Source organism: Triturus cristatus, chromosome 4_2 (assembly GCF_964204655.1).
Source record: "Triturus cristatus chromosome 4_2, aTriCri1.1, whole genome shotgun sequence".
In the NCBI taxonomy this organism is placed as follows: domain Eukaryota; kingdom Metazoa; phylum Chordata; class Amphibia; order Caudata; family Salamandridae; genus Triturus; species Triturus cristatus.
The window spans coordinates 253,191,734-253,207,906 of record NC_140586.1 but is presented as its reverse complement, the minus strand read 5'-3'; the positions used below and the strand labels follow the sequence as shown (position 1 = coordinate 253,207,906).

The 16,173-nt window shown below is 45.4% G+C and overlaps 1 protein-coding gene across 1 annotated transcript in view; it reads left to right on the top strand.

Annotated features, from left to right (window-relative positions):
* VAMP4 (vesicle associated membrane protein 4) overlaps window positions 1-15,692 on the top strand; it is a 131,816-nt gene extending 116,124 nt beyond the window's left edge. Inside the window, exon 9 of the mRNA XM_085601442.1 lies at window positions 11,706-15,692. Coding sequence (XP_085457568.1) covers window positions 11,706-11,734 — 29 coding nt within the window. The 3' untranslated portion in view covers window positions 11,735-15,692. The remainder of the gene's footprint in view (window positions 1-11,705) is intronic.
* The last annotated feature ends 481 nt before the right edge of the window (window positions 15,693-16,173 follow it).

Below are 16,173 nucleotides of genomic sequence, written 5' to 3'. Positions count from 1 at the left end.
TTTGTTATGAATAGGATCCTAGTGGGATTCAAAATGTAAGCACATTTTACAATAGAAACATTAAAATTCAATTGCATCAATTATTCTCCTGCGAATAATAACAGTGATTAAAAACTTTTCATTAAAGTTTTAGGAGCATGTAACAGAGCCCACAAAAACTTTTTCAGCACACCAAGTCTATATCTTTTACAATAGATTGCCCCGGTTGGTCATATCTTTTTGTTTTACTTAGACCCCGGCAGGACTTGGGTGCTTGGTGGACACTAAGCACAAAGCGACGCGTTTCGGTGGACTAGTATGATTCACCACCTTCTTCAGGCTTATAAATTTGATTTTGATTTAGTGTCTCCCAACACAATCCGTGACGTTAGAACATCTGCATAAGAAAGGGAAACTGTCTCCTCATCAAGTGGCAGTGGCTGTTTATTTCTCTAGCACCGTTCTTTTAGGGTATTTGCGTTGTTACATCCTCCCCAAAATAAATTTATATATCTGTGATTGTAGGGCGTAGATACAAATGGGGTAAGTTGTCTTGTCCTGTATTAGTGGTTGCTGCTTTTTTTCACGGGACCACACAGTTTTGGGTGTGGATTGACGTTCAAAAGTTTCCCGTTATATCTTTAAAGGTTCTTCTCTGGTTTGCCTCAGAGGTTGAACTGGCAGTGTCCTTGGAATGTAACGACCAACAGGATTCAAGCCCTTAGTTAGATTTTATGCTATTGAAGCTGCTGGAGCTGTGGCATATTGAGCGATACTTTCCTTAGTCCTGGATTAGCTCTTCATACATTAAAACACCACTCGTTCAGGCTTCTAGCTCTGAAGAACAAATTGCCGGGACCAAACGAGTCTCCTGACGTGCTCCAATCTCTTCAAAAAGTGGGATAGTAGCAGACCGAATACACAACATACTAACATTAATTCAACAATTTCAAACAGGAGCTCACATTCCAGCCAAAACATTTCTCAGATTATGGGCATGATGGCATTTTGTATTTACATAGTCCCACATGCCAGACTAAATTTGAGACCTCTACAACAATGTCTCTCTCAACAATGAACTCCGTCACTGGGTAAACTTGAAGATCTAGTGTTGGTAAAGAGCTGCATGTATCACTGTCTGTAATGGAGGAATTCACAAAATCTATTCCAGGGGCAGCCGTTTCAAGCCCCAGTTCCCCAAATAAACTTAACAGATGCTTTCCTTACAGGATGGGGAGAACATCTCCACAACCTTACTATTTGTGGACTATGGGATTCCAAATACAAGAATCTCCATATCAATCACATAGCGCTGCAAGCTGTTCATCTAGCGATCAGAAGCATTCCTAACTCACCTATAGCACAAAGATGTCCTTATTTGAACAGACAGTATGGCAACTAAGTATTATTTACAAAAACAGGGGGACACACTCCAATTATCTCACTTAGCTCAGAAAATATGGAAGTTAGCAATACACCACAACGTTCATCTGTTAGCAGAACATGTCCCAGGGACAAGCAATCAGATTGCGAATTATCTGAGCAGATCACAAGTCCACGCTTCGGAGATTCACCTCCATGTTCTTCAACCATACTTTCACAAGTGGGGGTTCCTATAGATAGACCTGTTTGCAACAAAAGAAAACGTGAAATGCCCACACTTCGCAGGAAAATATCACCACCATCAATCCAAAGGCAATGCACCATGGAAGAACTGCAACCCCCACAAGTCAACCACTGCATAGGGAAAGGGACTGCTTTACAGTCAATGCAAAGCATGTGTATCTACAGCACCCACGCTTCGAGCAGATGTAGATTCACGTGCTTTACATAGTCCTGGTGGATACTCTACCTGCAGATTCCTCACCGGCCCCCTCCAAGTTTGATGGAGGAGTTATAGATCTGGTTAAAAGATCTGGCTAATAAGATTCCATGTTATCTTTTGGTACTGCACTACTCATTTAATGTCGATCCGTCCTTTGATGGAAACTGACATAATTTGTGCGCCCTGATATGGCTTGGGGGTGGGGGGGTTGAGGGGGTTGTCCTCTGACATCCCTTCTGGTTTAAACTGAAGCCAGCACACTCTACTGGTGACATGAGAACTTTGAAGTTTCTAGATCCAGTCTGACATCTGGGATTGCTCTACAGATGAGGAATCTGTAAGTAGATGGAATATCCACCAGAAAGATTGTTTCTGCTGGTAAGTAACTTGTTTTACAACTCACTGGTGTCAGGAGTTGGGCTTCCTATCAGCTCAGTTCCTGGTCTTTCAGAAGCAACTATGTTTTCATGATTCCACCAAATACTAATCTTGATCTTCACGTTTCATGCCTATGATTTGTCAGAGTATCCTTATGGTGGAACCACAGTTTCTCTGCAGCAACATGAACTTTAGAACCAAACGTACACCCACAATCACATCATCGTGCAGGAGTTGAAATAAGTCTATATAACCCTGAGTCTCTTTCTGATCTCCATGTGAGGCAATAGTTTAAATACTCATGGACAGCACAACATCCAGGTTCTCTGTTAAGGTACAGGAGCAACAGATCTGCAGGACTTGCAACTTGCTCAGGTCAGCTCACTGATGGGTATTCATCTAGGATGGTCTTAAAACAGTGAGGCAGCCTTTTTGATTGGGATTTCCCTGGAGTAACTTCACTGCAAGACTTGTATTTCAGTCTCTTCATTCCTTTGCTGGGATTCCAAGGGTCAATGTCAAGTTCAGAAGTCGATTGAATGGTTCTGGTAGCCCACCTGTGGCTGAAGCTATTTTGCTGTTCAGACTTAAAGTGTCTGGTGGAGCCTCCATTTTCCAGCTACAGTGACTTCTGTTGTACCCCTAGTTCATGAGTTTGGGTTCAGTTTGGCCAATTACTGGTAAAATGGAACATTGGCTATATACAAAATTCCAATACATTGCAATAATGTTGCCTCCCCATGGATACCGAATAGTCTGCCAAAAGGATTAGTTACTTACCTGTAATCCTAGTTCTCTTCCAGGGGTATCCTCATCAAAGTCATAAGCATTAGAATATTCCCGCCCATGCGCGGGACCCCGGAAACACTATATTAAATGTGATGTATACAATTGCCGCCTAATAAACACCAGAGCTGAATCATGCTGTAAGGAATTTCCACCATACATGAAAAACATGCATTAGAAACAGGAGAAACCACAACAAAATTTGTTTAGAAACTGTTTTAATGCTCAGCAAACAGTAGAAATTCTCATAAATCACTGAAAGCATAGGAAGCTCCCAGGCTGCATTCCAAATACCCAGTCTAAAAAGACTGAAAAGCTAACCTGTAGTTGCATAGCAATAAACTTGACACTGTGCCTTTAAGGCACTCCTGACTCCCAGCTTCCCATCATGCCTCAGGGGTAACAGTTAGGTCAGTTGTTCTTTGCGGAGACTGAAAAAGCCATGGTACAAAGAGTTAACAATATCTCCAAAATATAACAGTCCTTTGCCCGGGGAGGCGGGAGGGTTGCTTATGACTTTGATGAGGATACCCCTGGAAGAGAACTAGGATTACAGGTAAGTAACTAATCCTTCTCTTCCAGGGGATCCTCATCAATAGTCATAAGCATTAGAATAGAATAGCGAGCCTCACCTCATCTCCCTGCGGGCAAAGGAGAACACAGAAATGTGATCAGTAAGCATAGAAAACCAAACTCGGATGGAGCAAAAAAAGAAAAACTATCCAAACAGATTCCTCAAGGAGGCTTGGCCTACTTGAGCATCAGTCCTGGAATCAGATTCTATGCAGTAGTGCCTCGTAAAGGTATGAACCGATTTCCAGGTTGCAGCCTTGTAAATCTCTGACATTGGGACTTCATGTAAGAAAGCAACTGTGGCCGCTTTCCCCCAAGTGGAATGCACCCTAGGAGGCAACGGTAAGGGTCTTTCCGCCAGCTGGTAAGCTAAGGTAATGCAGGATACAATCCATCTCGAAATTGATCTCTTAGCGGCTGGGAAGCCTGTTCTCATGGCCCCATAATTGACAAATAACTGATCTGTCTTCCTTAAGCCCGTGGTACTTTCTAAGTAGAACTTAAGCACCCTCTTGAGGTCTAAGGAATGAAGCGACCGCTCAGCCGGGGTCGCTGGATTTGGGAAAAAAGATGGAAGGGAAATGGACTGATTGATATGAAAATCAGACACCACCTTAGGGAGAAAAGATGGATGCGCCCTTAAACTACTCTGTTATGGTGGAAAACAGTGTAAGGCTCATTGGTACACAGCACTTGGATCTCGCTTACTCTGCGCGCTGATGTAATGGCTACCAGAAAAGCGGCCTTCCAAGACCAATGCTGCAAGGAAGCTCTGTGGATTGGCTCAAAAGGTGGGCCCATCAATTTAGATAACACCAGGTTCAACTCCCACGGAGGAGAAGGGTTTCGAACAGGGGGATGCACTTTCTTCAAAGCCTGTAAGAAGTCCTTGACCACCTGCATTTGGAGAAAAGAGGGCGGACTAGGTGATCTCCTCTACGCCGTAATGGCAGATAAATGCACCCTGATAGAAGCATGCTTTAAACCCGATCTTGCTAAGTACAGAAGGTAAGGGAGAATGACATCCTCCTGCCCCTTCGTAGGGTCAAGGTGATGTTCTCTACACCAAAGAAAAAACCTCTTCCACTTAAACGCATATGACGCTCCTGTGGAGGGTCTTTTCGCTTCTTTCAAAATATGCATGGAATCAGGAGGCAGTTTCAAATGTCCGTATTGCAGGAACTCGGGAGCCATGCTGTCAAGTTCAGTGAGGGAAGGTTGGGATGAAGAATCCTCCCGCCCATCTTGGTCAGCAGGTATTCTCCTGTGTGGAAGTACCGACAGACGAAGAAGGTCCGGGTACCACCACTGCCGTGGCCAGTCTGGAGCTATCAGAATCATCGTCCTGCTGGATCTGAGTAGCTTGGACACCACCTTCGGGATCTGGGGCAGAGGAGGAAAGGCGTAGGCAAATGTCCCTGACCAGTCCATCAAAAGCGCATTCCCCCTTGTCTCTGGACGGTGGAATCTGGACACGAAGGCATGGCATTTTGTGTTTTCGTCGTCTGCGAATAGATCTATTTCTGGACGACCCCAACAATGGAAAAGGTCCGCCACCACCTCGTCGTGTAGCACCCAGTCTGGCTGATCTTCGAAGTGCCTGCTGAGTGCCTCTGCCTTGACTTTTAGCTCTCCTGGAAGGTGTACTGCCACCACCGAGAGGTTTCGGGCGAGAAGCCAGTGCCAGATCGCCTGTGACTCCAGGGAAAGAGGACGCGACCGAGTTCCACCCTGTTTGTTTAGGTAGAACATGGTCGTCGTGTTGTCGGTCTGGACCAGGACCGAATAAGACTCGATTGCCAGTAGGAAAGCTTTCAGAGCAAGGTGGACTGCTCGTAGCTCCAGCATATTGATGTGGTAGGTCTGTTCCTTCGCCGACCAATGTCCTTGTATCTGAAGGTACCCCATGTGTGCCCCCCAGCCTTGCAGAGACGCGTCTGTCACCACCGATTGCACAGGAAGTGGCTGCTGAAAAGGAACTCCCACCATCAGATTCCGCTGCTGAGTCCACCATGTGAGGGAGGATCTCGCCGTCTGGGAGAGACATATCTGATCTTCCCAGCGACCTGTTTACTGATCCCACTGGTCCTCCAGAGTCTGCTGCAAAGGCCGCATCCTCAGCCTGGCGTTAGGAATATGAGAGATGCAGGACGCCATGGATCCTAGCAGGGATGCCACCTGCCGGACTGTCTGATTCTGCACCTGGAGCAGAAGCCTGCACTTCTGTCTCATCGAAGACAGTCTCTCCTCCGAAGGATACGCTCTTCCCACGCTTGTTTCCAGAATGGAGCCGAGGTAGTGGATGGTCTGGGTGGGCTGCTGCACTGACTTCTCCATGTTGACATGAAGGCCGAGATCGTGCAACTGTTGTAGACAGATCTGGAAGTCGTGCCTCACCTGCAGCGGGGATGGACCTTTCAGCAGCCAGTCGTCTAAGTATGGATAGATGAAGAGACCTTTTCTGTGAAGAAAAGCTGCCACCACTGCCATGCATTTGGTGAAGACTCGCGGGGCCGACTTGAGTCCAAAGGGCAGGAACTTGTATTGATAATGTTTGTGGCCGACCATAGGTACTTGCGATGACGCTTTGCAATGGAAATGTCGAAGTACGCATCTTGGAGGTCCACCGAACACATCCAATCCCCCACTTGCAGATGTGGACATATTTGGTGAAGGGCCAACATGCGAAACTTCTCCTTCACTATGACCTTGTTCAGAAGTCGAAGGTCCAGGATTGGTCGAAACTTGTGCTCCTGATCTTTTTTGGGGACAAGAAAGTACCTGGAGTAAACTCCTTTTCCTCTTTGAGAGGGCGGAACCTCTTCTATAGTCTGCTTTTGAAGAAGAGCCCTCACCTCCTTTCGAAGCAGCTTTAACTGGTGAAGACGAGACTTTTTTGGTGGTATGTCCTTTGGAAGCGCCCGGAAATGTAGCGCATATCCATTGCACAGTATATTCAGCACCCAGCGATCTTTTGAGATGCTGTCCCACTCTGCCAGATGTTGTGAAGCACTTCCTCTCACTGTAGTGGGCAATGGTGGCAGAGGAAGCCACTGCTCATGACTTCCCTCCCGCTCTCGCCATGGTAGAGGACTGCTGCTGGTGACCCTCTCTACATCTGTTGGACTTTCCTCCGCGAAACTGGGACTTCCCCTGGTTCTTGTTCTGGGACCACTGAGGGGTTTGAACCCTCTGTTGAGGCCCCTTGTGCTGGTTGGATCTGTAGCGGCGATTAAATTCCTTCTTTTTCTCCAACCCAACCGCCTTGAGGGTGTCCAACTCGGTCTTCAGTCTATTCATCTCTTCATCTGCGTGTGTGCCGAAGAGAGAAGAGCCAGAGGATGGGAGGTTCAAGATCCTCTGCTGCGCATCTGGTTTTAGTCCTGTCAATCTTAACCAGGACGATCTCCTGGCACATATTCCATGCGCGTAAGAGTGCGCTGATAGCACCGCATCGTCTGCCGCTGTGCTAATCATTTGATTTGCCACCAAAGATCCCTCGGTGACTATCTCGTCAAAATCCTTTTGGTCTTCCTTTGGGAGCTTGGTTTTGAACCGCTCCAAAGAGTCCTAGAGAGCTCTGTCATAACGACCTAGCAACGCAGCCGTGCTGGAGACCTTAAGGGATGCAGCAGCAGAAGTGCAGGCTTTGCGACCCCCACGAGTCCTGAGACCTGCTCTCTTTATCCGGTGGAACTGAAGAAGTGGCCGTTACAGCATGCGTCTTCTTTGCTGCCGCCACGATGACTGAGTCTGCAGGAGGGTCCGTCTTGACGAAGACCGGGTCCGAGGTAGCCGGCTTATATTTCTTTAGGATGCGAGCCGGCACCGCTTTGATGGTTGCTGGAGTTAAAGTATCCATGACCGGGTCAAGGATCCCAGGAACCAATGGAAGCAATGGCCGAGATGCAGTCTTCTGATGAAGAATTTCGAAAATCACTGTCGTCGTGACTTGCGGGACAGACATCTCAATGTTGAGCTTCTGAGCACCCCTCTGCAGAACCTCATGGTATGTATTAATGTAATCTATGGGAGAGACCCTGGAAACCGGGCTGTCCGATATCGTGGGGGAATAATCTCTTTTGGAGGACCGGGTAGAGGAAGTCGAGGAAGTAGATGGTGTTCTTCTACTTCGCCGATGAGCACGGTGCCTCCTTTGTCGTGATCTGACTGCGCGTTCTTCTCGCCTGGGGGAACGCGATCTATAGTGCCGTCTCTCAGGGGACCTCTCATGCCTATGCCTGGGAGGACTCACTCTGTCCACTTTGTCCACCAATCTCTGAAGAGGAGATCTATGAACCAGACCGGCATACTCCTGCATTCGCCTTGTCGCCACTGAGTCCTGCCAGTGACGTAAGGGTAGCTGCCATCTTGGGGACAACTGAATAGCCGAAGGGGCCTCCTTTTGTCTTGAAGGAGACTTGTGGACATGGCTAGCAGTTTCCGGAGAGTGGCTGACCTTGAAGTCCTCCTGGAAGAGTGAGGACGAATGGCGCGAGGCTGACTCCGTCACCAGGACCACCGATCTATCCCCAGACCTCACCGAGGCCTGTCTCGACGTCGCGCCTGCTCTCGACGTCGATCCTGCACGCATTCCAGACGTCGATCTTGGCTCCTGACTTCTCGCTAGTTGGACCTCCCGTCTGCTCGACGTTGAACGCCGTCTCGACGGCGACCGGTGCCGATGAGAAGCAGGTGAAGAATGCTGTCTCAACGGCGATGTGAAGCTGACGACGGAGGGACTCTCACTTGACGCCGAGCGTCGTCTAGACGACGACAGAGCTGTGTCCAATCTTGACATCGAAGGTCTGCGAGACGACGGCGGAGGGGTACTTTTCGCCCTCGACGCCGAACGCCGTCGAGACGACGACGGAGACCTCATCCTCGACGCCGATCGTCACCGAGTTGACGACGGCGGAGGAGTCTTCGCTCTCGACATCGATCGCTGATGGGACTGCGATGACAGAAGTGAGCCTGCCCTCGCCGCCGCCGCCGGGTTAACTATGGCGGAGGGTCTCTGCTCCTCGACACCGATCGTCGCCGGGTTGACGACAGCGGAGTGGTCTTGTCTCTCGACGTCGATCGTCGCCGGGTTGATGCCGGCGGAGGATCCCGAATCTTCAACGACGTACCTTTTCTCGACGGCGAGCCCGCTGTCGAAGGTCTTTTCTTAGATAAATGATCCACCTGAAGATCTTGCCTCAGCGCCGAGCCCGACGCTGAAGCAGAAGGACGCGAGGACTTGCTTCTAGAAGGCATTCTAGACCTCTTGGAGCCCTTCCTTACCGGAGATCTTCCTCTAGATGATTTATCTGCCAGGCCATACAGGCAAATTCTTTCCCTGTCTTAAGGTTCGTCTGGACCAGTTCTGGCAGTGAGGGCAGGTCTTAGGATCATGATCCTCAGGTAGACAAAGAATACAGACCTCATGAGAGTCTGTTTTGGCCTTCTTTTTACCACAAGAAGGGCAAGAGTCAAAAAGAGATGGTATTTTAAGTTGTTAAAAAATGCCCAAACCTGTCAGAAAAAGACAGCTTCTTAAACGTTGAAGTAAGGAATAAAAGTTGTGAAAAAAAATTCTGACAAAAAGCAGAAAAGAGTGGAGCTGTGTTGCCAGGATCCTTCCTGAAGGAGCCGGAAAGAACACCTGACCGAACTGTCACCCCTGAGGCATGACGGGAAGCTGGGGGTCAGGAGTGCCTTAAAGGCACGGTGTCAGTTTATTGCTATGCAACTACAGGTTAGCTTTTCAGTCTTTTTAGACTGGGTATTTGCAATGCAGCCTGGGAGCTTCCTATGCTTTCAGTGATTTATGAGAATTTCTGTTTGCTGAGCATTAAAACAGTTTCTAAACGAGTTTTGTTGTTGTTATTCCTGTTTCTAATGCATGCTTTTCATGTATGGTGGAAATTCCTTACAGCATGATTCAGCTCTGGTGTTTATTAGGCGGCAAGTGCTTATTTTTATTTATATAGATATGGATATATATATGTGGGGCACATATAATATAGTGTTTCCGGGGTCCCGCGCATGGGCGGGAATATTCGAATGCTTATGACTATTGATGAGGATACCCTGGAAGAGAAGAGGGAGCTTCTGTAAAGTATATATTCTCCGGAAAAATAGCCTAAGTCATCAATGTAGGAGGATGCGGGCTAGGACCTGGCTCAGGAGCAACATGTAATTGGAGATATAAACAGGGACACTCCATTGCATTGACCTCTGTGTAGCTTTATCGAGCAGTGCATTCCAAGTTGATCACTCGTCTTGCCACCATATCTCCTACATCAGTGGTCAAGCTATATGATTATTGGTCTTTTTAAAGAACGAATTTCAATCTAAATTGTACAGTGCAATTAAATCGTTTGGAGAGAGTGGTCAATAGAAGAGGGAAGAGAGTGAAGTTGTTAGCCCAAGAGACCAAGATGGAAAAATATGAAAACCATGATTGTGTTATGGTGTTTGAGTCTGGCTCTTCCATTTTGAAGATGGCAGTTGACCTCTTTGAACGGTGCAACTGTTAATTTAGATGCGATGGAAAAGGTAAAAGCAGGCGTATCTAGACCTAACAATCCCTGTATTATGCTCTTCACTAGCTGCACAGGAGGTGCAGTCTCCAATCTTCTTCATTGCTGTAGAGATCCATGTGATGTGGCTGCAGTGCTTCTTCCTTCTGACCCAAACATCTAAACCTGTGTGTGTGGGGGGGCGTTGTGTGTGGGGGTGTTGTGTGTCACATGTCCATGTCCACAAGTGCAGGAATTCAACTAGCATCAAATTGAAGTCTGTAATTGCGAACAAAGAATATGTAGGGCAGGTACTCTTTTAGGAAGTGGATGTTGCTTAGTGAGGAGTGCTGTGTATACTCTCCTCTAAGCTATGTTTTTTGATTTAGCTTCTTTGACCCCTCTAAAGGATTTAGGGATTTTAAAAGTGACAAGGATGCAAGTGCAGGTTATTTCTGGTGCTCATTATTGCCAGTTAGTGTGTCATTGGCTGTGGTCCCACAGTGGCCTTGCAAAGGTACTCTGGGACCGGAATAACACTGGATGCTACTTCATTGTGGTGTGGCAGGGAGAGAGGTCAACTGAGACTTGCAGGCTGACTAAGTGCAAGCTCCAAGGTGCACCGCCCTCCTCCAGCCACCTTGTAGTGGCCTAGTGTTGAGGCATGTGCACCGGGCAGTAGGTCCTGTCTGGACCTGCAATACCCCACTGACTGTTATAAGCAAATGGTAGTTGTATAAATGTTTGTAGACTACCGTAGTTCATACATGAGCTTCTTCCTTTGGACATAGACACATGGATGCACAGATTTCCCTATCTGGCAAATGTAGTCTTCGTAGTTTACCAGTGCATATGGGTGCCCCATCAGATGCATAGACTTCCAAGCTGGTTACATGATTCCAAGAGGTGTTCCTCTGTACTTAGCCAACACAGAATATCCTGGAGAACATAACGTTTGCTTTATGAGAGAGGTCCCACCAGGTGATGGTCAGAATGCTACAACAATACGTATAGTATTGTAGCGTTTCTATATTGTTTTCCCAGAACTAGCAAGGCCTCAAAGTACCGTCTGAATGGTTAAATGGCTTCTATGATTTTTGTGCATGATTGGTAAATTATTGCTTTGAGTTCTAGCCAGAGTAGTATGTTTAGTATCATTTGTGACGTTCGGAGGTAAGCTTTACTCATGCAGCTTGTAGATGTGCTTATGACATGTAAACAGCAGTGTTCAGTATATGTACAGTACATCTTGCGACCAGCGGCTGACTCATCGTGGCTCAGGGAGCAGCCAGCTCTTCTTTATCGACTTCCTAATTCTAGGTGATTGCTGATCATGCTTATTTGTGCCAGGAGACTGTTCTTTGGCCAGACTTCCATTCTGAGTAAAAACTACTGATCATGCATTTGTTTTTTTAACTAGCTTCCGTAGGTAAATACAAAGCAGTGCCACTCTGTTAAAGGACTGTCCACCATATTTGAAAAGGGTCTTCTCTCTGACTGTACAGAGGTACCTGACCTACTTTCAGCTCGCCCCCTTCTCCTAACATATGTGCGACCAGAAGATTTTGTTTGACCGATTTGAATTTGACTCATGTTTTTATTTATCTTGGTGAATGTAGTTATCAATTGCTAAAGTGTTTTCTATGTGTTTTTTGCAGTGCCCATAGTATTGAAGTACCGGACCTGACACGGAGACTGAATAAAGGATCCTAGCTTAAAAGCCACTTTAGGAAATTAAAATGCTGCATTATTTAAGCTTAACCCATGTACATACTCCCCGGATCTGTTCTGTTTTGTACATGCAAGATCTTGTCCTGGCCCTGCTACTCTCGAATTGCTGCCAATTCCAGGATATGACAAATGTATACATTAATAATATATATATAAAAGTTAAATTAAAAAACATGCCACTGCAGTCTGAGCCAGTGAGATCTCACGGTTTCTAGCTAGCTTCAGCTTTCTTTGCTTATGGTTTGTATTTTGAGCTGACCTCCTCTCTCCTACATCACAGCCTTCATGATACGCCATGACCCAATTGGGATTCTAGATTCCAGAAAACCCAGTTACGAAGCGACAGCCATTACTTGCCTGTTTTTCTCTCGCCTGTATTTTTACTAGTCAAGAAATGATTTTCACTTTGAGGCTAAGTTTTATGAATATACTGTAACGAAAAGGGTCTTGAGTGGGCTTGATCCGTGTTCATATTCTCGCCTAATCTGTCTACTGGCTGCTGCTCTGTATCCACTTGTCAAGGAGATTGTTGGTTCGCAGCCAAGACCCTTGTCTGTGTTGCACCAGGGAAAGATTATTTGACGCTTAAAAGGGAAATCACCATGGTTTGTTTTTCAAGGCTCCTCATTTTCTTGATTATTTTGCCTGTGCATGTATGACATCATGCATCAGGAACACATGACAAGAAAAAATATTCTACAGCTTCTGTCCCTGATTCCGTTAAGAGACTGCGTAACTTGAGTGGTTGCTCCTGGTCTGAAGAGCTTAATGTGTTGTCTTTGTCTGTAGAAGTACAAAGCCATTCTTCAGTGCCTGTACAATGTGTCTGTGACAGCTGTCATGACACTGATGGGTAGCTGCTATCCGAAGTGGCCAGTTGACCCGATCAGTGTTGATTGACATCAAGTTGGGGGGATTCAGTATCTGGTTGGGCCCTACTCGGTGGTGAAACTCTTTAGGGGGGGGCAAATGAACATGCTTATGTCCCTTCTCTGACGAGACCATTCCAGCATCTAGCCAGAAATGTGATGAGCATGTTAGTCCAAATTACACGTCTTGCTTCTGAGAGAGATTGTCTGGCAAGTCCATTCCTCTGCCTGATTCTTCTCTAGATACAAGTGGCGGGGTGTTTGGAGAGACTGAAGACCATTTCTAATCTCTAAGGATACAGTCCCCTGATCAGTTATTGAATTTAATATTGATGATTAAGGAGACTAACCTGCACTGTCTTCACTAGGCGAGAATGTTGCTGTTGTGAAACCGAGGCAAAGCCTCTAGTTTGAACCTGCTGCAACCCTCTCTACAGTTGATCTCTATGGAGTCCTTGTAACAGAATGGTGAGCCCATTCCAGTCCAGGCTTTGAAGATTATTCTTATCAAAGGTCTAACTTTTCACAAGCACCAGATTTAGTCTCACAACAGAACTTGCTCTGTATTTGCTCTAATCCCATTCAATTACTTGGTCTTGGAAAGCAACTAGATTGCTTTTTAGAAAACCACTTTGCTCCACCAGGGCTAACTTTAAAGTGTTGTTTGGTGACTCGATTTGTCACACGTGTATGCTCCTCTGAGGACAACATTGAGATCCCTCTTATTTGTTGGTGGCCTCATGCTTTTCATTCTGCATGCAGAGTTGCGGAGGATGCAACAGATTAATTTCACATGGCCCATCTGTTGTAGGGATCCTTGTCCACCGTCTCCTGTGGATTGTAGGTGCAATCATAATTTAAGAGAGTGTAGCATGGAAGTTAAATATTGACGGAAATGGTGACCAATTTTGAGCATCTTTGGGCCCACTTGGTTCTCCAGGAAACCGTATCCATGATGAGCAGTAATGATGAGCCGATATTTGTAAGGTTTAACCAATGTTTTATTGTAGTGCATTTCGCTTTTTATCCATCTAAGATCTGTTTTAGCCTCTCTGATAGGTACGTTGTATATACAATTGTCTCCGTTGCTTCCTAAGGATCATTTTTTTGTTAAAGCTTATTTAAAATCATGACAGTATTACATTCCCAAGATGTTTACATCACTTGTACGGCAGGTGGGGGAATGCGGGGGTGGGGGGTTGGGGTTAAGCATACCTAGCCTTGCGACCATGAAAAGGGATGGAAATCGGTTTAGGAAGCAAAAAAGGCAGCGTTCAACTTCCAAATGTTATTAAACACAGCCTTAAGAATTATCCTATGTTTTACTTTCAGACCCCTTATAATTCGCATTTTCCTACATTGCAATCATTAGTGTTGTGCAGATGTCACTTAAACAGAAAGTGTCTGTTATACAACTAATGGCAAAAATATTTGATATTCTTTTGATAATTTAATAACGTTAGTAAGATTTAAAGAAACATGCAGGTTTTCCTAGTTAACACACCGATACAGTAGTACTGTTTCAGCTCCGTGCCACCTATTATCCAATTGCAATGCTAAGTTGGTTTTTCAACGGATGTAAAGTTAGTACAGACCCATGTGCTAGTGCTGGTTAAGCCAGTCTAGGCTTTCACTCACCCAAAATCAATAAAATGGCTAGAATTTAAATCTGGGTGATAATCGAATATACTAAGTATCTGGCAAAATAATTAAACCCACATTGAATAATTACTGCCAAAACAATATAAGCTAGGCATCAAGATTTTTAGCTTTTTTTATTTAGCTTTTGCTAGCCTTGGCCATTAGATGAAGGTTTGAATTTCTTGACTATTTAACTCGCCTTACCTAAGAGTATCATGCAAGTTACTCTGCTTGTGCCAATAAACATTCCACGTTCTACACATCAGTGGTTCTGAAAAATGTGGGTGCAAGCTAGGGGTTTTTTGAGATGACCAAGTTAATGCAGTCGTCTTCTAGCGAGGCAGACGCGTAAGGTTATGTTATGCATATGTGTAGAGGGCACTATTACTAATGAGGATATCCAGGCGTTGAGCAGTTGTGAGTTTAGATTCACCAACGGCTTGCATCAATTGAGGCAAGGCATGCATGCATGCCAGGGTGAGTACTTTAACGTTTGACAAGAGGTGCACATTTGTGTCGGAGACGTTTTTCACCCATGTTTAGATTATTATTTGAATGTCGCACATTCAACGGATACGTTTTTTTCGACAGTGTGACTACGAAGGCCTCCAGATAGTGTGCAGTGCGTGCTTGCTAGCTTTTCATGGCAGCAAAGCAAACCTTGCTTACAAGATGGGAAATTAGTCTTTTTCTACTAAGGCTCAATGACCTTGTTGTAGTACGCATCTGGAAAATATTGTGGTAGAAGCAGAACAAGACGTTGTTTTTTCATGAAAAATAGTCCCAGCGCTGTGGCACTTCTAGTAGGAATCCATGCTTTGGCATGAAATTGCAAGAAAAGCCAATTGAAGAATTCAAGTGTGGTTTAATGTCCCTAATATTTGGGGTCTTAAAGAAAAAATTGTGATTTTAATATCTCTCAAAACTTTTTATCTTTGACTGATGGTTAATCAGAATTCTGCCCGAAACGGGACCCCCCAGTCCTCCCCTGGTACTGAAATTGTTCTTAGTGTGCCATTGCCTTACAGTTCTGCACTGTGATTAAGTGCTGTCTAGGGACTGTGCCTGCATGGCCACTTTCTGATATGATATTGCCTGTATCGAGATTGTTTACTGATAATGTCTCTTATACTGATTTGAAGTTGCCATGTTTGGGACATACTTTGCTGTACTTCAGGGTTAGCATTCGGGTACCGAGCGCTTGCAGTGCAGTCCCTCATCCCTGCCTCTGCTGGGTTTCTACTTGTATATAGTTATTGATGTTGTCTGATAATGTATTTGTGCTCTTTCCTATTTATATTTCCACCAAAGTTGCTTGTACTGTTAAAAAGGGAGTGTGTGGTGGGGCATGACTATGAAATGAAGGTAAAGAAAGCATTAAAGAGTTGTGTTCTATAACCCAAAGTGTGTATTTTAAGTCTCTTTATTCACTGTTTGCAATTGTTCATCAGCTTAAAACAATTTGGCTGTTCTTCAACTGAATATCTATTACCAATTGAATTGTTGCGCATTTCACTCAGTGATTTCCTTTTAACAGCTGGTGCTTTTCAGGTGAAGTAGGCTGCTTTTCTTTCTTTGGGATAATTCCCTTAAGAGAGTGATGCATGTGATGGTAGAGTTCTTATCTGAAAGAGACGACTATCCTCAGATTCTTTACCTTAGAATGCTCCCCAGGAGCCAGACTGGATCTGGAAATATTTTCAGCTGTACCCCTGTGCAGTGGTAGAGGGCGTTGTGCGACTCCGTACTGACGTCATCCATGTATGTGATGTCACTGGAGTCCATATAAGTCCCTCCCCAATGAGCTGAAGTCAGTTTCTACTTTTCCACACTTACAATGCGGATCTGGAGAAGCGGTTACCTCTGGCCTTTATTGGTGTACTTT